This window comes from Rhineura floridana, chromosome 6 (assembly GCF_030035675.1).
Source record: "Rhineura floridana isolate rRhiFlo1 chromosome 6, rRhiFlo1.hap2, whole genome shotgun sequence".
Taxonomy (NCBI): domain Eukaryota; kingdom Metazoa; phylum Chordata; class Lepidosauria; order Squamata; family Rhineuridae; genus Rhineura; species Rhineura floridana.
This window is the reverse complement of record NC_084485.1, coordinates 32,577,237-32,601,698: the sequence shown is the minus strand read 5'-3', so window position 1 is coordinate 32,601,698 and position 24,462 is coordinate 32,577,237. Positions and strand designations below refer to the sequence as shown.

The 24,462-nt window shown below is 40.8% G+C and overlaps 1 protein-coding gene across 16 annotated transcripts in view; it reads left to right on the top strand.

Annotated features, from left to right (window-relative positions):
* The window catches only part of NCOA3 (nuclear receptor coactivator 3), a 178,752-nt gene that overhangs the window by 144,676 nt on the left and 9,614 nt on the right, over positions 1-24,462 (top strand). For 15 of the 16 annotated variants that reach the window (XM_061631378.1, XM_061631380.1, XM_061631366.1 and 12 more), the window contains 11 exons: positions 489-677; positions 1,300-1,401; positions 6,175-6,312; positions 7,057-7,204; positions 9,829-10,214; positions 10,533-11,395; positions 12,385-12,523; positions 13,859-14,053; positions 17,996-18,226; positions 19,104-19,230; positions 23,839-24,010. In XM_061631378.1, the coding sequence (XP_061487362.1) occupies positions 489-677; positions 1,300-1,401; positions 6,175-6,312; positions 7,057-7,204; positions 9,829-10,214; positions 10,533-11,395; positions 12,385-12,523; positions 13,859-14,053; positions 17,996-18,226; positions 19,104-19,230; positions 23,839-24,010 (2,690 nt within the window). The remainder of the gene's footprint in view (positions 1-488; positions 678-1,299; positions 1,402-6,174; positions 6,313-7,056; positions 7,205-9,828; positions 10,215-10,532; positions 11,396-12,384; positions 12,524-13,858; positions 14,054-17,995; positions 18,227-19,103; positions 19,231-23,838; positions 24,011-24,462) is intronic. The other variant, XM_061631382.1, reaches the window with a different exon arrangement.

The following is a 24,462-nucleotide window of genomic DNA, read 5'->3' as shown; positions in this document are numbered from 1 at the left end:
AAATCCCATAGATTTCAGTCAGGTGTAAGCATGCTTAAATGTGCACTCAGTTTGAGTTGACAATCCATGTCTAGAGAAGGACAACAGCAGAAGGCTGTATACATGATGCTTTGCTTGCAAATCAGTACTACAATCTCTGAGAGTACTGATAACATTTTAAACCATCAAAAGGATAGCATATGGATAGTGCTTGCCTTTTTCCCCCAACACCAAATTGCAATATCAATCCTGTCAGAGCTGACACCACCAACATTGATTTAGGCCATTAAGAAGTGCATGCACTTTGCAAGAACATCAGCAGCACATGTCAGATGGTGGGATATTCTCTCCTCCTCCCTTTTCTTAAATTTCTGACCTTAGGAGATGCATGTGTTGAATTAGATTTCTTCCAAGTAAATGTTCTTAAGAATGTAGTCTTAATACCTTGTGTAAAGCTCTCTTCTGCCTAAAATGTGATGTGTTCTTCTAAATCTGTGTGTGTGCGCTAGTGAATGGAGTTTCTTGGACCAATGAAGCACCTAGACAGAAGAGTCATACATTTAATTGTCGCATGATGGTGAACACAGTACATGATCTTATGGAAGATGTAGGGAACAATCAGGATACACATCAAAGATTTGAAACCATGCAGTGTTTTGCTTTATCACAACCAAGAGCTATGCTGGAGGAAGGTGAAGGTAACAACAAGCTATTTATTTTTATTTATTTATTTGTTTCATTTATAGACCGCCCATAGCGAATAGCTCTCTGGGCGGTGTACAAAAGGTTAAAATACAAAATATGACAATAAAATCAAGCTACACACAATAACGTTATAAACATTTAAACATTTAACAGTTAAAATGCCTGGGAGCATAGCCAGGTCTTAACCTGGCGCCGGAAAGACAGCAGCGTAGGCGCCAGGCGTACATCTTCGGGGAGGCTGTTCCACAGTTCGGGGGCCACTACAGAAAAGGCCCTGGATCTAGTAACTATCCTCCGGGCTTCCCGATGAGTTGGTACCCGGAGGAGGGCCTTAGATGCTGAGCGAAGTGACCGGGTAGGTTCATAGCGGGAGAGGCGTTCCACAAGATATACCTATTGATGTGGCTGTTTTAATCTTTTATGTGTAACTTTTTTTATAATTTTTTTTATAATGTTATGAGTAGCATTCAATCGATGCATTTTATAAAATAGTATAGTATGTATTTAGTAATACATAGATGGCAGTTTTTGTATCCCTGAGTAAAACAGAAAGCCTTTGTTTTCTTTAAATCTCAAAATATGTATAAATAAAATGTAAAATATTTTGAATTGCAGATTTGCAGTCCTGTATGATATGTGTGGCACGTCGTATCTCTACAGTTGAAAGGGTATTTTCACCAAACACAGAGAGCTTTGTTACTAGGCATGACCTTTCAGGTAAGAAATCTATTTGAATAACTATTAAAACATATTGTCAGTGCAAATTATCACAAAAGCATGTTCTATGCAGTTATTAGCTCTTGTACAATTGCTTGCCTTTAGGTGAGTTTTTATTTATATCCTGCCCTTTGGCTGCAAGAGCCCCCATTAGTATATTTTTAGTATATTTTGCTTGTATTATTCTCAATCTCTCCTCTAATTAGTTCCGTTGATTTAAATTATACTTATTCAGTATTTCTGCAAATTAAAGGTCTGGTTTGGATGACACTTACCCCTACACTGGGAGGATTTCTGGAGGCCCCAATTAATGTAGTGACGGGTAAAGGGAGATATGGCGCTGTGCGGAGGACTTGCCAGGTGAGGGGAACACGGCCCAGACAATTAATGGCTGTGCCGTGTTCCGGTCCTCCGCGCACCCACAGGATTGTTGGTTGCCCTATCAGCCAGCTCTCAGATCTCCGAATGCTGCTTTTGAATGCCAGATCGGTCCATAACAAGATCTCTCTCATTCACGATTTAATCGTGGATGAGGGGGCTGATCTGGCATGTATAACCGAGACCTGGGTGGGTGAACAGGGTGGAGCTAGTCTCTCTGAGCTGTGCCCACCTGGGTATTTGGTTCAGCATCAAGGTAGGTCTGAGGGCCAGGGAGGGGAGGTTGCTGTGGTCTATAGGAGTTCCATCTCTCTCTCCAAGCACCCTGTCCATTTAGCTACTGGCCTGGAGTGTTTGCACCTTGTGTTGGGTCAACGGGACAGATTGGGAATTTTGTTGGTGTACGGCCCACCCCACTGCCCAACAGACTCCCTAACTTTGCTGACGGAGGTGGTCTCGGATGTACTGTTGAGATCCCCTAGACTTCTGGTGCTGGGGGATGTCAACATACATGCTGAGGCCGCCTTATCTGGGGCGGCTCAGGACTTCATGGTTTCCATGACAACCATGGGGCTGTCCCAATATACTATTGGTCCAACGCATGTGGCAGGGCATACTCTGGACCTGATTTTTGCAACTGGACAGGATGAAGGTGATCTGAAGGTAGGGAGTCTTACATCAGCCCCTTTGTCATGGACAGATCATCGCTTGTTGAAGTTCAGACTTACAGCGACTTTCCCCCTCTGCAGGGGTGGGGGACCTGTTAAGATGGTCCGCCCCCGGAGACTGATGAATCCGGATGGTTTTCAAAAGGCTCTGGGGAGTTTTCCGGCTGATAAGGCTGGCGCTCCTGTCGAAACCCTGGTCGAACTGTGGCATACCGAAATGACCCGGGCAGTTGACATGATCGCCCCTGAGCGCCCTCTGCTGGGTAGAGCTCATACAGCTGCATGGTACACTCCAGAGCTGAGAGCGATGAAACAGCATAGGAGACGGCTTGAGGGCAGATGGAGACAAACTCCTGATGGATGCAGTTTTGCACTGGTACGTGCCTACACTAAGTTGTACTTAGTGGCAGTGCGGGCGGCAAAGAAACAATATTTTGCCGCCACTATTCAATCTTCTACCTGCCGGCCGGCGGAGCTTTTTAAGATTGTCCGAGGGCTGTTACATTCTGGCCCTAAGGACATGATAGATCCATCTGAAGCCCGTTGTAATGAATTTGCTAGGCACTTCCAGGACAAAATTTCTTGCATCCGTCAGGACTTGGACTCCAATGTTATAGCAGTGGATTTAAATGAGGTATCCGGAGCACAGTCTGGTCATGCTTTGTTGAATGGGTTTCAATTGGTGCAGCTCGAGGACGTTGACAAGGTGCTTGGACAGGTGCGTGCAACCACTTCTACATTGGATCCTTGCCCCTCTTGGCTGATAAAAGCTAGCAGGGTTGGAACTGCCGGCTGGGCCATGGAAGTAATTAATGCCTCATTGCGAGAGGGAGTGGTCCCTGGCTGCCTGAAGGAGGCGGTGGTGAGACCTCTTCTGAAAAAATCTTCCTTGGACCCAGAAACTCTTAACAATTACAGGCCGGTTGCGAATGTTCTATTCTTGGGCAAGGTCCTAGAAAGAGTGGTTGCGGACCAGCTCCAGGCACTCTTGGATGAGACTGATTATCTGGATCCATTTCAATCGGGGTTCAGGCCCGGTTTTGGCACGGAGACGGCCTTGGTCGCCCTGTATGATGACCTTTGTTGGGAGAAAGACAGGGGGAGTGTAACCCTGTTGATTCTCCTTGATCTCTCAGCGGCTTTTGATACCATCGACCATGGTATCCTTCTGGGGAGACTTGCTGATCTGGGAGTTGGAGGTACTGCTTGGCAGTGGTTCTGCTCCTATTTGGTGGGTCGTCTCCAGAAGGTAGTGCTTGGGGAGTTTTGCTCGGCACCCTGGGTCCTCCAATATGGAGTCCCACAGGGATCAGTATTATCCCCCATGCTTTTTAACATCTACATGAAGCCGCTGGGTGCTGTCATCAGGAGTTTTGGAGTGCGTTGCCACCAGTATGCTGATGACACGCAGCTCTACTTCTCCTGTTCATCTTTCTCAGGTGAGGCTGTCAAGGTGCTGAACCAATGCCTGGCTGCGGTAATGGACTGGATGAGAGCGAATAAATTGAAGTTCAATCCAGATAAGACTGAGATGCTGTTGGTGGGTGGTTCTCCTGACCAGATGGGAGAGGTTCAACCTGTCCTGGACGGGGTTGCACTCCCCCTGAAGGAGCAGGTTTGTAGTTTGAGAGTTCTTTTAGAACCATCCCTGTCACTGGAGGCACAGGTAGCCTCGGTGGCACGGAGTGCTTTCTATCAACTTCGGTTGGTGGCCCAACTACGTCCCTATCTGGACAGGGAAAACCTTGCTTCAGTCGTCCATGCACTGGTAACCTCAAAATTGGACTACTGCAATGCACTCTACATGGGGCTGCCTTTGAAGACGGTTCGGAAGCTGCAGCTCATGCAAAACACAGCGGCCAGATTGTTAACAGGAACTCGGAGATGTGAATATATAACACCGATTCTGGCCCACTTGCACTGGCTGCCCATACGCTTCCGGGCTCAATTCAAAGTGCTGGTTTTGACTTATAAAGCCTTACACGGCTTGGGACCACAATACCTGATGGAGCGCCTCTCCCGATATGAACCTACCCATACACTGCGCTCAACATCAAAGGCTCTCCTTCGGGGACCCACCCAGAGAGAAACCCGGAAGGTGGCAACAAGGAAACGGGCTTTCTCTGTGGTGGCCCTCGAATTATGGAACTCTCTCCCTGATGAGGTACACCTGGCGCCAACATTGTTATCCTTTCGGCGCCAGGTAAAAACCTTCTTGTTCTCCCAGGCATTTTAACATTTTAATATCTACTTTTACATCTATCACTCACAATCTTAATATTTTAGTAATTTTAACATTAATATCTTAAACAGCTTAATATTTTAACTGATTTAATACGTTTTTATACTTAACATTTTAGGATTGTGTCTGTAGTTGTCTATGTGTTTAACTATGTTTAGTTATTTTGATATATTGTTTAAGTGTTTGATATATGTTTTTAATTGTATACTGGATGTTTTTATGCTGTGAACCGCCCAGAGAGCTTCGGCTGTTGGGCGGTATAGAAATATAATAAATAAATAAATACACTGTCCCTATGTGTGCAAGTGGACTGAGATTCCATCTTCCCAGGACAGGTGCATGCAGTGGTTGGGGTGGGAAGGTGCAATTATACACCCTGGATATCCACTCATGGATGTAACAATTGAATACCTTACTTATAGTTGTAGTTGAAAGACAAGCTATAAATAATTTAATAATAGGATTATTTTGTAAAATCCAATATGCAGAAGTGTAAATCATGTGGCCAATCTCCTTTCTCCCAAATCTCAGAATTCACCACATGATTTGGGCCTATGCATCCTGGACTTTAACACAAGAACATCAAGTTCAAATATTACACACACACACATGGACGTTCACAGATGTCCGAAGCAGGACAAGGCACTTGGTGGGCAATGTAGGAAGTCACAACCTTATTCTCACCAGCGTAGAGAGATGATAAGGGAGAATATCACCTGAAATGAGCTAAAGGTTTGAGTGTTGGGCTTAAATGGGTTTTCTGGAGACTTCTGAAAACCATCTTGTTCCAGAGAGCCTTTGGGAGGGACTGAAGGTAGAGCCTGAACTGAGTTTAGCCTTCTATTTTAATTTTACCTCTTTTTAGTCCCTTCAGTACTACTCCCCTAAATGTGTGTATGTGTCTATTTTATGTATTTTAATGTTTTTGTGATCTTTATTGTGTACAATGTTATTATGTATGTGTTCGATTTTATTGTAAGCCACCCTGAGTGCCCTATTATAGAGTAGAAGGGTGGGATAGAAATATTTTAAACAAATAAATAAACCAACAGATTAATTTTCCATCTTAACCAGCAAAAGATCTTGAAGCAAAAGGGTTAGCTTCGTTATGTTACTGGCCATATTTAGTCTGATACGGCTTTTCTTTGGCCCACATAGCTTTGCGTTGCTTGTTGGCAGATTATTATAGGTGCAAAGAAGGCTAAGTTTTATAGGGAGCAGTCTTATACTTCATTGACCATACATTTCCTACAATTTTGCTGAATATTAATGATGATCTGTTGATCCAAATTTTCTGGAGATCCGCGTTTAAGGGTCTGCAGGTGCTCCTTTAGAAAGAACTGTGGATGCAGCCCAGCCTTTCTTTGTTTATTGTAGAAATTCCGAATGCTGAAAAATATTGCTAATCATGCCATGCCAATGTTGCTTTAGTTAGCTTTCATGTATTAAATCTTTGTATCTATTAAGCATTTTTCCGATTGACAGGTAAACTTGTTAACATAGATACAAATTCTCTAAGGTCCATGAGACCTGGATTTGAAGATACAATCCGTCGTTGTATTCAGAAATTTTTATGTCAAAATGAAGGACAGCCCTGGACAAACAAACGCCACTATCATGAAGGTAACATCTCATATTTAAAATGCTAATTTATTTAATTTCAAAAAGTTATGTGCCTACTTGCACATCTAGGACCAATTTAAAATTAATACACTAAATATTTGTATTAGAGGATGCATCTACAGTGAAAAATTAAATTGTGTATACCATTTGGTTATGTTAGGCAGATAAGTTAATTATAATTAATGAATAATTATGCTATTTGGGGTGGTTTCACTGAGATATATGAGAAAGGTAGGTTAAGGTATCTGGAAAGCCCAAAATATTACGTGAACATAGAGATCGCATATCCTTTATTGGGACAGCGGCAGGTTCGTGACTAACCATGTTACATTTTTAGGGGTAGGGGGCAGGTTAGGAGAGTGAATTGGGTCACCTTCCCAACACACGTTCAACTCTTTAACCCATATTAGTTCTTTCAGTATGTGACAGATTTGAAAAAGTACCTAGAAGAAAGGTTTAAAGTTTTTACTGGTTCTAAAAACTCTTACACATTTAATTGTAATAAATTCTCTGAAACTATTAGATTAAAGCAGGACACATGTGAAGATGACTTCCGTTCTTTCACACACAAGTTTGATAATAGAATGCGACAAAATTTTGGATTTTTAAAGTGTATATTTCATTTGTCAAGTAACCATCTTGTTAAAGTAGTTAATGATGTATCAGTTTTATTTTTGTTTGTTTCTATAATATGAAATATAAGCAGGTTGCTGCTGTTCTAATAGTATCTATTCTTCCTAACAGCTTATATGCAAGGCCATGCCGAAACTCCACTCTATCGATTCTCCTTAGCTGATGGAACAATAGTGACGGCACAGACAAAAAGCAAACTGTTCCAAAACCCAGTTACCAATGACCGGCATGGGTTTATTTCCACCCACTTTCTTCAAAGGTGAAATCAATAATCTCTGTTAACAGTTCCAAAAGTGCATGTCTAATGTAAACCAATGTAATGAAAACATTTAGAAGGCAGTATATGAGACATAAGATGCAAAATTGGAACCCTGGGCTTCTTCTAGGGAAAAAGGCAGGATATAAATTTAACAAATAAACAAAATAAATAAATAAAGAGAATGGTTGAATTCAGTCAGATATACCAGGGAGATAAAATTGGCAAATTATATTGTTTTCCTATGCTAACTTTAAATTATTTCATCCAAATACCCATCATTTTTTATTCTTTTGGGTTTGGATAGGATGATATATCATCTCAAGGTACATGGTATGTATACTGAAGCTCTTGTTAATTATGCAGCCACCAGAGTGGCTATATTATAGACAGCATGGATTTTTTGCATTCCGCAATGATAAATAGAAAATACCCTCATGCCATTCTGATGCTTCAAAAACACTTGCTTAACAACCCTCTAAATTTTCATGGTGATACACAAAACAGTCAGAGAGAATCAAGAGTTCAAAGTGTAAAAAGAGAAAAAGCCCAGACCCCTTTTGGATTTTTTTCTTTAAGAGTACTCATAATTTGTTGAAATTCATTAAAAATCAGCCATGTTCACAGAGTACCTGTAATCCTGTTACTGACCTTGCCCCATACTCTGACCTTCATCTTCTGCAAATTAAAAGTTAAAAAAAATGTCTGGCCGATTTTTAATTGATTTAAGAAATTTAGCACTGAAGTCAGTGATCAGCCCGGGCATGTTCAGTAAGATCCAACTGTCAGTGTTCTAAAAGCCAGACTCACGGCTATTTAGCTTGGCTAATCGGGGCCACACCCACGCCAGACCTTGATTTCACTTTAGACAGTCATGGCTTCCCTGAAAGAATCCTGTGAAGTGTGGTTTGTGAAGGGTGCTGAGAGGAGACTCCTATTCCCCTGACAGAGCTCCAGTGGCCAGAGTGGTCTAACAGTCAGCTGCTCTGATTGAAGCTTTGTGAGTGGAACAGGTGTCACCTAGCAACTCTCAGCACCATTCACTAACTACACTTCCCAGGATTCTTTTGGGGAAGCCACAACTGTCTAAAGTGAAATAAAAGTCTGGTGTGGTGTGGATGTGGCCAGTTACAGTTTTGGTTTAAATGTGCGTGGGAGACTACATGTGCCTGCTGTAGAACAAAAAAGTGGGGGAAACACTGAAAAAGAATGTTACTGTTCACAATGGTTTCCTTTTGGAAAGGAAAGGGGATCCCCCTCCGCCCAGTGTCCACCCACCCAATCTCCTCCCCTCCCCTTCCTGTCCTCCTCCTCCCCTTCCTGCCCGGCCCCTCTCCTCCCCTCCTTTTGCTCCCCTCTCCCCTCCCATCTTTCCTCTCCTCTCTCCTTCCCCATGGTCAGTTTGACCTATACTAACCATGATTGCACGGGAGTAAATCCCATTGAACTCAATAAGCATGCAAATGATCAGACCTGTCTTTCCCCTCCTTCCCCTCTCTTCTCCCTTCCTCCTTCGTCCCCTCCCCTCTTCCTTCTTCCTCCTCCCCTGCCCACCCCAGCCCTCCCTCCCTCCCTCCTATGGCGTTTTACCTATCCTAAGCATGATTGCATGGGAGTAAATCCCACTGAACTCAATAAACATGCAAATGATCAAACCTGTCCCCCTCCTCCCCTGACCTTCCTCTCCCCCCCCTCCTCCCCACCCCTGCTACTCCACCTTCTCCCCCCTGATCCCCTGTGGTCAGTTTCACCTATCCTAAGTATGATTGCAGTGGAGTAAATCCCACAGAACTCAGTAAGCATGCAAATAACCATTCTCGGCAAACCTGCACAGGATCCCATTTCTTACCTCCCAGATTAAAAAGCAGAGAAATTCACTAATAGGGAAAAAAACATTGCTGTTTAGGAATTAACCTATAGCCAACAGATATTTCTATCACACTTTAAAAAGCAGGGGAATTGGGCAGCTGTAGTGAATGCACCAGGGGAGCAAGAGACTTGACCTCCTCTGTGAGATATTGAATATTGAACCTTTGAAAAAAAGAGGTGAAATTTGTTGAGCATACTCATTTTTCTATATTTTAAAGATAAAGCACAAATAATAACATTTCAGCATGTAATGTGCTTTATAAATTTTATCTGTTTTCCTCACAACAAACAACTTTTTGCAGTAGGTTTGGGATGAGAGATGATAATTTTCCAGATTCCATTCAATCAGCCTCATGATAGAACAGAGCTGCAATCCTCTATCCACTGTATCACATTGTCCTTCTGTTAAGTCCTAATTGAGAGTGGAACATTTCCTGTTCTTGTCAAGAGGATTAGCTGAATATGCAATATACAGCATGGGAAATATAGATTGTACTTTAAATAGCTCTTCCTATGCCTTACTCATGTTGATAAAAAGATTAACATAATGGGTTAAGGAAAAATTGTTACTTTCATAATGAATTACTATGAGCTACTCAATGAGGAGTGACCACAGTACTGTTCCTATGTTCTATTGCTACAGGTGTGTATTGTGCATTGATTCCTGGAAGAAGGTATAAGAAGATACTTAACATGGATATTACTAATCCACTGTGTGTGAAGCTTGATTGCTAATACCATGTATTTGTAATTTTCAGAGAACAAAATGGATATCAACCAAATCCCAATACAATGGGACAGAACATTAGAGCATCTACAACTGCCAATACAAATTCAGTCACTGGTGTTATGAATATGTCATCTGGGCAAAATATACCTTTGCAGAACAGAAACTATGGCATGGGAGATCCTAACTTAATGGGACAGATGAGTGGTGCTAGATATGGAGGTCCTGGAAATATGGGATCTGCAAACTCTGGACAAGAAATGCAGTCTTCTCCCTATCAGAGTAACTATGGATTAAGTATGGGCAGCCCACCACATGGCAGCCCAGGCTTAACTTCCAGTCAACAGAATTTAATGATATCCCCTAGGAATCGTGGGAGTCCAAAAGTGAATTCACGCCAATTTTCTCCTGCAGCAGGTAATTAAGTGTTTTCTGTTTCAGCATCTGAAATGTGATACTATTCAGGTGGCCACAAATGATGATGATGATCATTGTTTGTGACCCATTCATCAACTATCATGCCCAGAGGTGCTATATATAATCAGACTTATTGTGCAGCTTTTCATAGTATACTGTGAAAGATACTGTTATGCAAGAATTATGGCAAGCAGTTTTAAATCTTTTCCCCTGAGTATTTTCTGCCGTAATATTTCAAAAATATTTTAATTAACCTATTAATTAATATGTAGTACCTCACTTGAGTGTTTCTCCACTGTAAATTCTCTTTTTATGTAGGTGTACACTCTCCAATGGGAACTGCCAGCAACACTAGCAACAACAATTTTTCAAGCAGCTCACTTAGTGCTCTTCAGGCCATTAGTGAGGGGGTTGGAACTTCCCTTCTGTCTACTGTTTCTTCACTGGGTCCAAAGCTAGACAATTCTCCAAATATGAATATTTCTCAGCAAAGTAAAATGGGAAACCAGGATTCAAAAAGCTCTCCTGGCCTGTTTTGTGAGCAAAATCAAGTGGAGAGTTCTATGTGTCAGTCAAACAGCAGGGACTCCCTTAGTAACAAAGATAGCAAAGAGGAGAGCCTTGAAGGCTCTGATCAGAGGAGACCACCTGAAAGCAAAGGGCATAAAAAACTTCTCCAGTTGCTAACTTGTTCCTCAGAGGACAGGGGCCATCCTGTACTGTCAAACTCTCCCTTGGACTCTAGTTACAAAGAACCTTCTACCAATGCTACAAGCCCTTCATCTGGAGTCTCATCTTCTACATCTGGAGGGGTCTCTTCTTCATCAAACATGCAAGAGAAGCATAGGATTTTGCATAAATTGCTGCGGAATGGTAATTCTCCAGCAGAAGTAGCAAAAATCACAGCTGAAGCTACAGGTAAAGATACATACCATGATAGTAACCCTGTTTCCTGTGGAGAAGGAACAGTCAAACAGGAACAAATGAGTCCTAAAAAGAAAGAGAATCATGCTCTCCTTAGACACTTGCTTGACAAGGATGATGGAAAGGATCAACTTTCAAAAGACATTAAACCTAAAATAGAAAGTTTGGACAGCAAGATGGGACAGTGCTGTAGTTCTGCCATACCTACTTCAAGTCAAGAAAAAGAGATGAAAATAAAAACAGAACCCACAGAAGAGGTAGAGTATTGTAACAAAAATCTCCGTCAATTGATTCAGTATCCTTTTGCTTTTCAAATAAATTCATTGAATGGAACAGTGCCCTTCTTTTTTGCAGGTCTTAAAACTGCAGCTAGCATCAATTCCAATGTTCGTTACATCAAAATAGTTTTTAAAACAGTGCTTAATGTTTTTTTAAAAAAAATAACTTGCATTGTGCAAGTTAAATTCTTCAGGGATGAGCAGCATAACATCAGCATTCTTTCTTTGTAGATAATGCATTCATGTGTCACTGTATCAAGCCTCCCTGAAGAGGTATTTTCTTCTGTATGTGGGAGAATGTGGATGCCTCCTATTAGAAGGCGTGTGCCACCCATGGATTTTAAGTACTTACATTCATTACTTAGGGTAGCATCTGGTTAAGACTGCAGTCCTAACTCCACTTACCTGGTAATAAGCCCCATTCAATTCAGTAGGACTTACTTCTGAGTAGACATGGTTAGGATGGCGACCCAAGTCATCCTCAGAGTAGGCCCTTTGAAAACAAAAGGCATAAGTTCGTCACAGCTGACTTAATTGATTTTAGTGGATCTGCTCTGAGTGTGACTTAATCGGAGACTACTCTTAATATATATTTTTTAATAAATAACTCTGCCATTCAGTTAATTGGAAGCATGTTTTTCAGTGCATAAATATAAATAAATAGGGTAATCAATTAAATATTGCAGGCCTAATCTTAGGGGATACCTCAGAAAATAATCCCCAATCTGTATTGGATATGTTGACTGTGCTCAAATAGCCATAGAAGGCATAAATAACTTTTTATCTTTTTCTTCCTCCCCGCCCAAAATCAATTTATGTGTAACTGACGAGATATTTACATTGTTTCCAGCTGTTTGTAGTTAGTAGTAAGTTTCAAAGGCATAGTTTTCAGTTCACATTATGGTTCCATTTACTCAATAAAAATCTAAACAATGACAATTATTTGTAACTATTTTTCTTCTTTTCAGATGAGCGGAGATTTGGTGGATAATTTAGATGCAATTTTGGGTGATCTGACTAGCTCAGATTTTTGCAGTAATCCAGTGTCTACAAATGGAAGTAATATGGGGAATAAGCAACCATTGTGCCAAGAAAATGCACCATTAGGTAAAGTTTAATTCCCTTCCATTTCACTTAATTCTTTCTGTCTGTTTTTAATTTCTCAGGAGATAACCTTGGTTCTTTTAAAATGTTTGTATTGTTGTTTAGGAATAGTCTCACATTATTTTGCAGATACATTCTGTAATGTCTGATAGTGAGCTTTAGAAATTATAATATCAAATATAAGCATTTGTTTTACAGTAGGAAAAAGCATAATTCCTGTTAAGTATTCTAATCCTAAAGAAATACCTTGGAGTAAGTTTCAATTACCTCTTCTGATTATTTCCCCTTTTTCAAATTATCTAATTCATCAAAGCTGAACTTTTAGACCTCTTGATTCCTGTTACTGGACATTCTGAAAGTGAACTGTCTGCAACATCAGAAAGTGGAAGTATTGGACCTGTTGCTCTGCAAACTCCCCAGTATTTGAGAGTTGGCTTCCTCTATCTACTACATGCTTGCAGCTTTAAGCTCAAGGATTTCTTCGGTCAAATCTCTGCAAAAATTTAGAAGTCTCAATGTTTCATTTCTTTACTGCCCTTCCTTTCATGGTAACCCAGGGCTGTGCACAATTTAGAAAATACAATCCATACAATAATTAAAAGCATCCAAAAATACATGTCTAAAACTAAAATAAAATAAAATAAAAAGCTGCTGAATTCCAGTTGACACTTGTGTGTCAAAAGCCTGGGTGAACAAATATGTATTTAATCTTCATCTAAATGCCATCAACATGAGGGCAGACATACCTTAATGGGGAGGCAGTTCCATAGATGAGGTGTTGTCATGGAGAAGACCCTGTCATGAGTCACCAGTCAATGGGCCACACCCATCAGTGGCACCACCAGCAGGGCCTCCCTCCCATCCTCAAAACATGGGTGGGTAGATAATGGGGGAGGCGTTCTTCTAAGCTCTTGGGTCCCAAGCAGATTAGTTTCTGTGTGTGTGTTCTCTGGTTGTATTTTTTAAACTTTTATAGAATTTGGTGTGTAGTCCTAATAGAGTTAAAGCTAACAAGAACTATACAAAGCCAAAGAGATGTACTATGTTGTTATAACAATTAGAGTAGTTATAGGGAATTACTGCTCACTATTAGTGAGTACTATTCACTAAATAGTAGAAGATAAAATAAACCAGATGAAGATTTTTTGGAGCATTTTTTTCATCATATCTCTACAATAGTCTCCATCAGTAACATGTGCTCAGGACAAGTATCTTAGGTGGTTTTATTAAATTTACATTGAATAACTGTATAGTAGATTCTAATTATCTCTCATAGTAGCTCATCTTATTTTAAGTTTAAAGATGATACAATGCAATTATATTTTCATTCTTTGACAGGTATGAGAAGTCCCCAATCTGTGCAGAACACCCGCCCTACTTTCAACAGAGCCATGTCTTTAGACAGTCCCATAGCAGTGGGTTCAAGCCCATCACTGAGGAGTGTCAATACATTATCCGTATTACAGAAGCAAAACATGATGGGTGGGAGTCCAAGAATGATTGAAAATCCAGAAAATTTTGGAACAAATATGGGTTTGTTGATTTACATATAAGCAGCTGTTCATTGTATTTGATTTAAAAAAAACTTGAACAGTGTCAAAAAAGTTTGGTAGTGTAACAATTATTAGCTCCAAGAAGAATTGTTAGGATTGTATTATACTTGCTTGTTTTTGTCTGAGATCCTTAGACTTTCGGATCAGAAGATTGGCTGTATACTATAGCCAGCATGGATCTTTGCATTCCACAGTGTTAAATCGAAAATACCCCCATGCCATTCTGATGCTTCCCATAAGCTCATTTCAAAATGAAACCTCACAAAACTTATAGTCCTGAACTCAGAAACGCTTGCTTAACAACCCTCTAAATTTTCATGGTGATACACAAAACAGTCAGAGAGAATCAAGAGTTCAAAGTGTAAAAAGAGAAAAAGCCCAGACCCCTTTTGGATTTTTTTCTTTAAGAGTACTCATAATTTGTTGAAATTCATTAAAAATCAGCCATATTGACAGAGTATCTGTAATCCTGTTACTGACCTTGCCCCATACTCTGACCTTCATCTTCTGCAGTTTAAAAGTTAAAAAAATGTCTGGCTGACTTTTAATCAATTTAAGAAATTTAGCATTGAAGTCAATGATAAGCCTGGGCATGCTCAATAAGATCCAGCTGTCAGTGTTCTAAAAGCCAGACTCATAGCTGCTTGGCTTGGCTAATCAGGGGGTCACACCCACACCAGACCTTGATTTCACTTTAGACAGTCATGGCTTCCCTGAAAGAATCCCGTGAAGTGTAGGTTGTGAAGGGTGCTGAGAGGAGACTCCTATTCCTCTAACAGAGCTCCAGTGGCCATAGTGGTTTTCAAGAGAGGAAAAAAGACATGTTAAAATGTGGGGGCAGCCATATTTTATCTATCCAATTTCCCTCTGAGAGTGACACCACATCTCCCAATCCCATCACTGTCTGTTCCAGGTGGCTGGATTATCTTTTCTAAAAATGTAAAAGGAAGAGCCTAGGCAGTGTTTGTCCCTCACACCACCTCATTAAGTACTTTTAGTTTTTTCTTTTCTGAAGGCACATAAGGTCAGCTCCTTGCTGAAACTAAGCATGGTCAGCTCTGGACCGTGCCTGGATGGGAGACTGCCTTGGAACCATATGTAAGCTGCAATGTGTTTCTATCATGAAAAGAAAGGCAGGATATAAATGTAATAAATAAATAAATAAATTTATAAGAAAACAGAATGCGACAGCCTTAATCGTGTCGATCAAATGTGCCCTCCCCTCCTCATATCCCCTTCCTCTTGCCCCTCCTTCCCCCTCCCCTTCCAATCCCCTTCCCCCTCCTCGTCCTTGCCCTCTCCTCTTCCCTCCCCCTCCCCCATGGTAAGTTTTACCTATCTTAGACATTGCATGGGAGTAAATCCAGTTGAACTCAATAAGCATGCAAATGATCAGACCTGCCTTTCCCCTCCTTCCCCTCTCCTCTCCCTTCCTCCTCCCCTGCTCACACCAGCCTTCCCTCTCTCCCTCCCACGATTGCACGGGTGTAAATGACACTGAACTCAATAAACATGCAAATGTTCAAACCTGCCCTCCTTCTCCCTTCCTCCTCTTTGCTCCCACCCCCCTCCTCCCCTTGCCCTTCATCCCCTCCCTCCTCCTTCCCTACCCCTGTCCTTCCTCCTCCCTCACTCCCCATCCCCCTATGATCAGTTTCACCTATCCTAAGCATGATTGCTGGGGAGTAAATCCCACTGAACTCAGTAAGCATGCAAATGATCAATCCATTCTCAGCAAACTTGCACAGGATCCCATTTGTTGCTTCCTGGATTGAAAAGCAAAAAAAAAAAAATCATTAATAGGCAAAAAACCTTGTGGTTTAAGTACATACCTATACCCAACAGATATTTCTATCAAACTTTAAAAAGCAGGGAAATTGGGCAGCTATAGAGAACGCACCAGGGGAGCAGAAGACGTGACCTCCTCTCTGAGATATTGTATTGCCCTACAAATTTGTCAAAATGCAAACACAGTTGTGGTTGGTCTTTCACAGTACAATCCACTTTCTGTGCTGCTTGGAAGAATTTGGTAACATGTGTCTCTGAGCATATGGTGAGTGGTGGCAACACCTGCAATCAGCCCAAATAACAGAAACAAGACATGTGCTATGATGATCTTGTTTTAGCAGGGAAGAAGCAACAATATTAAGACAGTTGATAAAATTCAGATAGTCACTTTAAATGTTTGATTTACTTTGCAATTTTAGTGAAGTTTCCTATATTAAATCATTTTCTTTTCCTTGTCTTTCTGTGAATATGTGAAGTACAGCAACACTTTGCAACACTAAAAAAACTCCAAAAACAATTGTGGAATAATGGCACTGACTATTCTGCAGAATAGTTTCTAATGGACATGAGGAGTGTCTCAGTTTGCAGAAGATAAAACAGTGGGAGGTGAAATATATTCTAGCAATATATATTCTAGCAAAATTCTAGTTGTGCTCTATGTTTTTAATTGACCATGCCTACCTTTCCTTAAATGGAGTGGTTTAAGCATAGCAGGCTGAAAACATGTATGTGGGGCAGGCCAAGTTTGTTTTTTCCAGGTAGCAACATATTATAATCAGTCTGATTTTACATCAAACTGTAGTTTCAAATTCAACAGTTAATGCACCCAAAATAGAAATAGAACATAACCTTCAGTTTGAAACACAAAAGGCTGTCTTCACCATCATATGGCATTGACCAATAAAAAGGCATTGAAATTAATACAAATAAGTTTGACACAGATTTTTTGGATGAATAATGAGAGAAATATTTTTTTTAGGTTAGATTCTCTGTAGAAATAGTAGCAACACAGGAAAGAAACAAAGTAAGAAGAACACCATCAAACATACAGAAATGTAATTCTCCATCTTTGGAAATGGCAGGTGTTGCCACCTCTCACCATATGCTCAGAGGCACATGTTACCAAATTCTTCCAAGCTACATAGGAAGTGGATTGGTCTGTGAAAGACCAACCCAAATTGTGTTTGCATTTTTACAAATGTGTAGGGCAATACAATATCTCAGAGAGGAGGTGAGGTCTCCTGCTCCCCTGGTGCATTCACTATAGCTGCCCAATTTCCCTGCTTGTTTTATAGAAATATCTGTTGGCTATAGGTACATCAGTAAACTGCAAGATTTTTTGCGTATTAGTGAATATCTCACCAAAAACACGTGTAGATTAATTATGAAGTCTGAATTAACAAATCACATTATTGGTATGGCTATTCCTCTATCTCCAAAGGCCACTGCAGCTAGAGGCTGAAGTGCTGAAAATGGAAGCAAACTAGCAGCTCTGAAGCTTAGGTTGCCTGTACTTTTGGAAGTTGAAAGCAGTTGGGTGTAGTGGTTAGAGTATCGGTTAGAGTATCAGAACTGTGAGACCCACGTTCAAGTTCCTGCTCAGTCATGAAATTTTCTGGGTGACTTTGGGACAGTCAATATTTCTCAGCCTAATTTTCCTCACAGGGTTGATGTGGGGTTAAAAGGGGGGAGGACTATGCATGCTGCCAAGAGCTCCATGATTTGAATTTTAACTTTGGTGAGTGCAAACTGCAGTTTGGTATGATGTTTGAATTGAACCATTGTCACAAAAATGCACTATGATAATGGCAATAGCCTATTTATGTTGTGTGATGCTTCATCTGAGTTGAATTTGGCAATCTAAATTATATTTTAACATCTGATGCTGATGAAAACATATGGCTGTGTACGTGTGGGGTGAAGGGCAGTACATGTGGGGTATCTCCTGACCTTCAATTTGGCTTTTGGCACTGGAATAGAGACTGAAAATCCCTGGTGTGTGCAGTGCTTTGGGTCCTGGCTACAATTGCAATCTTGGGTGGGCAGATGTAAAAATGCCTACCATAGCAAATTGTACTGTATTATGTGTTTTTCTGTAGGGAAAGTAATCTGCTTTAAATATATTAATTTTTAGGAGGATCTGATAGAACTATGTCTGTGAATCAGCATTCAGCAAGTGACTGGAGCCTACAAAACTCAAAAGTGAGCAGGATGGAACCTATAAGTTCTGGTTCAATGACGAGACCAGGGCTAGATTGCAACCCATCCCTTGCCAGATCTTCAGTTGGGGGGCCCATGCCTGGTTTGCCCATGAGGTCAAATAGTATGCCTGGCACCAGATCCATGCTCCAGATGATCCATATGAGTGAGTTATATTTAACTGGAACCTATAGTAATTTATGTCACAGGAACTGCATTTATAATCTGTTTTTTGGTGTGTGCACTGTACCATGTTGTGAACAACTGGTGTGGATTGCTGGATGCTGTGGTGGATTTTGGGGAATCGAATAATTCAAATTCAACTTCTCAGTGAAAGCATGTTGTAGTCTTCAGCAATTTAATGTGTCTTAGTTTCCAGTCTACGTTGGGAAAGTAATACATTGTCATAATAGTCTGTCTCATACAGTGCTTATTCAAAGGAATGAGAGCTGTAAACATTTCAGTTCAAAGGAATAAGAGCTGGAAATGTTAGGTGCTATTTAAATTAGAAGTAACAACATATTAATAAATGTTAGATTATTCATTAAAATAAGGTTTTAGTGGCTTTTCAATGTCAGCTTCTTCTGCAAATGAAATGGAAACGTGGACCTGAAGAGCAATTCAGTGATAGTGATAACCACTTTAGACCACCACCTCTCACCTGCCCTGCTGCTGCTGTTTGCTGGGGAGTTTGCTGGGGGAGCATCCTGATGCTGCCATCTCCACACCAGGTCAAGGATATGGAAGAAAATATTATTACTTGAAGTCCCCACATTATGAAACTCTCCTTCCTCTTAGACACTCATTTGCGTACAAATCTCATATTTTGGCAATAATGCCAGACTTTTTTCTTTAGGCTACAGGTAAGTATAAGGCTGATTTATTTTGATGCTAAGAATAGGCTTGCTGTGATACTTTACCATTGTGTTTTATGATACTGATTTATTGTTGGGTTGACTGTTTTGTACACTGCCCTGCATCTTTGGATTACTGATCCAAATATTCAACTCCTTGCAAAAATAAAATTATGTTTATTTTTATAGGGCCAAATGAGATGAATATTGGTATGGGAGGAAATCCTTACGTGCATCAAGGACCGTCTAACCATCCAAATGCATGGCCTGACAGCATTCTATCAATGGAACAAGGACCTCGAGGTTCACAAAACAGGTACACTAAGGTTCAGAATATGGGATGCTATTCAGTTAACAGCCTGTCGTTCAGCCACAGTCATATAGCACCAGAATATTTTTATTATGCTGGAAAAATGCTTATCTAAATACAAACTTAATTCAAAGTACTTAAAATGGCTTGAAGCTATCTTTATCAAATTACTATAAAAGGTGGTATCCAATTAAGTCATACTCACAGTAGACACATTAAAATCAAATTAGTCAAATTCATTTATTTCAGTGGGTCTGCTCTGAGTATTAGCTGATATCACTCAATACTTTGTCATAATCTGTTTCATTATTGCACAAAAGGACAAGTCAGATGCCTCCTCTTTTGGAAATGTCTGACCATGGAATAGTTGTGGTCTTCCCACCACTCCCCCAATTTGTCTTCGCAAATACATATTCTCCCAAGTAGGTCTTACATCTTGAGAGAATGCTACTCCTAAACTGGCTATAGTGAATGCTACTAACATTAATGCAAACCTCACAAAAGAGGGTGATGGCATATAAATTGTTGCAAGGCAAACTACTCAAGGGTGCACAGATTTATTAACAAAAACCCCAAATATTGAAAATCCCAGTACTTTATTACCTGAAACACATTGGGATCTTGAATATTTTTGGGATTTCATAAAACTATTATTTCTTACATCAAAATTTAAAGCAAGAACAAAATAAAATCAGACTGAGCAATAAAGGTATGCTGTAGTTCATTTTGTCCTTGTGCTGACAGATTTCTAGCTTGTACTTCTGAGAAACAAGGGAAAACAACTCTTGCTCACCTTTTATTTTGAACAATATCAATCTGCAATTGGATTACAAGAGCTGGAAATAAAGCTCTTAAATATTAAATATTGATTTCAAAATTATTTCAGTTTAAACATTAAACAAATAGAGTTTATTTGCATCGCATTCCACAAATTATAGTTTAACACAAGCTACCTCCACAACTTTAACTTAAATTCCTCTCTGGGCTATCATGACGTTCTGGAGGAGAAAATAATAATCTAATAATAAAAATCATAATAAATAAAATGGTAGAGATGCATAGGTAAAATACTGGGCCTGGAACAGAAGAGAAAATAAAATATAAACAAAAAATGCCAGGAACAACTGAACTCATTGTAAATAATGGTAGGGATCTGTGTACCCCAATAGCCTTAATAATTTTTTTTTAACCTCACAAGAATGTTACAAATAAAAAATTACTGTTACAAGCTTGTTCTATGAGAGTGTTAATTCCTGTGTTAAGATAAAGTCAACCCGGAACAGAATTAACCCACTAGGACAAGGATAGGAACCTCTGCTGGGCAGCCTGAGTATGACCCTCCAGATCTCTTCATCCAGCCCTTGGGACTTACCCCATGCTGTGCCCCTTACTGGCCTTGCCCCCCTTGAGTGCTTTTATCTGGCTGCCAACATGTCCTTGAACTCTGGCAATGCCTGTTGTTTGCTTTGAAGGAGAGAGTTGGGATGTGTACTTGTATTTAGAAATGTCACTTTTGTGTGACTGAAATGTACTGTGCAAAGCTAAAAGCTACATCTGTTATCCTGTCTACTTTTGCCTCTGGCCTTGCCAACCACTGACATGCAGCTCATGGCAGGCTCCCCATGAGGACATGCATCCCTTAAGCTGAAAAAGGCTTCTCACCCCAGTAGGCTCTTGCAGAGCTTTGCATACACACAGGAATGTCAAAAACAGCAACTATACCAGTAGTCTTGAACAGGAAGAACTGACAGAAAAGAATTTATGAAGCAGGCAGAATGCTAAGCTATATTCCCTACTCTGTTTTGAGGACATAATGGACCCCAATTGTAGGCATTCAGTAGTTTCACTTTCCCATTTGTTTCAGTAGCGATAAATCAGATACCTTAGGAAGTTTAAATGTATTTTTAAAAGGGGATGGAGGAAACAAAACGAACCAAGGAGCCTGAAGTTGCTAAAAAAAACCTACTGTGATTCAAACAACTGCTGGAGTCTACAGCAGGATGGTTAAGAGAAGTGCTTTGTCAGATGATTTGGGCCTGTGCACTCCTCTGATCCTGGCTTAATATCCTGGTTAGTGAGCCAACATTAAACCAGAGTTCCCCTTCGGACATAATGGTGTTTTAAAAAACAAGATCTCCCTGTTGGAGCATAAGAGGGAGGGGATGACCAAGAACATAAGCCTGGTGTTCATAGGGGAGGTCCGAAACTGGTTTGTGAGGCCAGGAACCTGTCTGAACAGGCCCAGTATCTTGAATTACCAACGTAAGAGAGAAACAACAGAGTGTGGCTATTATTCTGTTTTTGAGCTTCCCAGAGACATCTGGCTGACGCTCATTATACAGCCACGAGAGCTGAAAATTGAAACCACCCCCATGGCATTCTGATGCTTCCCATAAGCTCATCTCAAAACAAAACCTTACAAAACTTATAGTCCTGAACTCAGAAACAATTGCTTAACAACCCTCTAAGTTTTCATGGCAATACACAAAACGGTCAGAGAGAATCTAGAGTTCAAAGTGTAAAGCAAGAGAAGAAAAATTCAGACCCCTGTTGGACTTTTTTCTGTCAATGGTCTCATAATTAGTTGAAATTAATTAAAAATTAGCCATGTTCACAGAGTACCTGTAATCCTATTACTGACCTTGCCCTATACTCTGACCTTCATCGTCTGCAGTTTAAAAGTAAAAAAAAATCCTGGCTGATTTTTAATTAATTTAATAAATTTAACATTGTAGTCAATAAGAAGTATGGGCACGGTCAGTAAGAACCAACTGTCAGTGTTCTAAAAGCCAGACTCACAGCTGTTTGGCTTGGCCAAGGGGGCCACACCCATGCCAGACCTTGATTTCACTTTAGACAGTCATGGCTTCCCCCAAAGAATCCTTGGAAGTGTCATTTGTAAAGGGTGCTGACAGTTGATAGGAGACTACTATTCCCCTGACAGAGCTCCAGTGGCCAGAGTGGTTTTACAGTTATCCCCTCTTTGGGATTGTAGCTCTGTGAGGGGAATAGGGCCTATCCTAGGAACTCTCAGCACCCTTCACAAATGACACTTCCCAGGATTCTTTGGGAGAATCCATGACTGCCTGAGGTAAAACAAAGGTCTAGTGCAGATGTGGCCAGTGACAGCTTGGGTTTAAATTTGGGTGGGAGATTACATGTGCCTGCTGTAGAACAAAAAGGTGGGGAAAACCCTGAAAAAGAATAATACTGTTCACAATGTATTCCTTTTGGAAAGGAAAGGGTCTTCCCCTTTGCCCAGTGCCCACCTATCCCAGTCTCCTTTCCTCTCCCTCGTTCTTCCCTCCCCTTCCTCCCTACCCCCTTCCTCCCCTTCTCTTCCCGTTCCCCCTCCCTGCCCCTCCCCCAGGACAATTTCACCTATCCGAAGCATGAGTCCACTGGAGTAAATCCCATTGAACTCAAAAAGCATGGAAATGATCAAATGTGCCCTTCCCTCCTCCTTTCTCCTATTACCTCCCTCTTGCCCCTTCCCTCCACCTTCCTTTGCCCCTCCTGCCGCAATCCCCTCCCTCCCTCCTTCCCTCTCCCCTCCCTTCCCCCTCCTCCTCTCCTCCTGATCAGTTTTACCTATCCTCAGCATTGATTGCACAGCAGTAATTCCCATTGAACTCAATAAGCATACAAATGATCAAACCTGCCTTTCCCCTCCCCCTCTCTCCTCTCCTTCCATCTCCTCCCCCTCCCCTCCTTCCTCTCTCATCTTCCCTCCTCCTCCCCTCCTCTTCCCTCCTCCTCCTGTCTATCTTCTTCCTCCTCCCCTGCCCACTCCAGCTTCCCTCTTTTCCTCCTCCCCCCGTGGTCAGTTTCACCTATCCTAAGCATGATTGCAGGGAAGTAAATCCCACTGAACTCAATAAGCATGCAAATGATCAATCCATTCTCAGCAAACTTGCATAAGATCCTATTTCTTACCTCCTGGATAAAAAAAGCAGAGTAATTCACTAATAGGCAAAAAAAAGCACCTTTTGGTTTAACAACATTCTTATAGCCCACAGATATTTCTATCAAACTTTAAAAAGCAGGGAAATTGGGCAGCTATAGCGAATGCACCAGGAGAACAGGAGACCTGACCTCCTCTCTGAGATATTGTACTGCCCTACAAATATGTAAAAATGCAAACACAGTTGGGGTTGATCTTTCACAGTACAATCCACTTCCTGTGGTGCTTGGAAATTTTTTGTAATATATGCCTCTGAGGATATGGTGAGTGGTGGCAGCACCCAAAGCACTGCACATACCAGGGATTTTCAGTCTCCATTCCAGTGCCAAAAGCCAAATTGAAGGCCAGGAGATACCCCACATGTACTGCCCTTCACCCCACACGTACACAGCCATATGTTTTCATCAGCATCAGATGTTAAAATATAATCTAGATTGCCAAATTCAACTCAGATTGAGATAGATCTTCCTTGCTGTTTCCAGCGTCCTGTTCACTTGCGAAATGATACTAGGCATATCTCATTTTTGTGCTTGTGTACAGTGGAAAAATATGATCCTTATGCTTTCATATCATTGAATTATGGATGCTGTGAGAATTTACATTTACTCTGATCAGTATTCTTAATAGATGCAACATCTTGACTTTCTTAGGCAGCTAGTTAGAAATTCTTTGGAAGATCTCCTATATACTGCTCCAAACGTTGATGGCCAAAGTGATGAAAGGGCTCTGCTAGATCAATTGCACACATTGCTGAGTAATACAGATGTCACCAGTCTTGAAGAAATTGATAGGGCCTTAGGAATTCCTGATCTTGTAAATCAAGTAAGTCACAAGTGCTCCTGAAGTGCTGGTTTTTCAGTTTGTTGAATGTACTTAAAGTGTATTGGGGGGGGGGAAGAGGCATAGAAACCCTAGTACATTTCTTCCTCTGTGCTCTATAGATTCTACTCTTGGGCTAGAAGAACTTATTTTATATTTTATAGGCTCTGCAATTTGCTACTCACTCCAAGCTGAACACAGCCCATCTTTCATGCACTGTGGCCTGCCGGGTGTCCTTGCAGTCTTAGACAGCTAGTAAAAACAGGTTTATCCAACTGCTGGTGGGCTGCATTACGTTCACTGGATTACAAATTATGCAGACCTGAGATGATTATACTGTATATGATTATAAAATATGTTGGTCTTTAATATATCAAGACCAGTTCTCTGATTTAAAAATTGTTTCTTTCCTTTCCTCTTAATTGTGCCAACACTACATTGTAAATAGTTGTGCG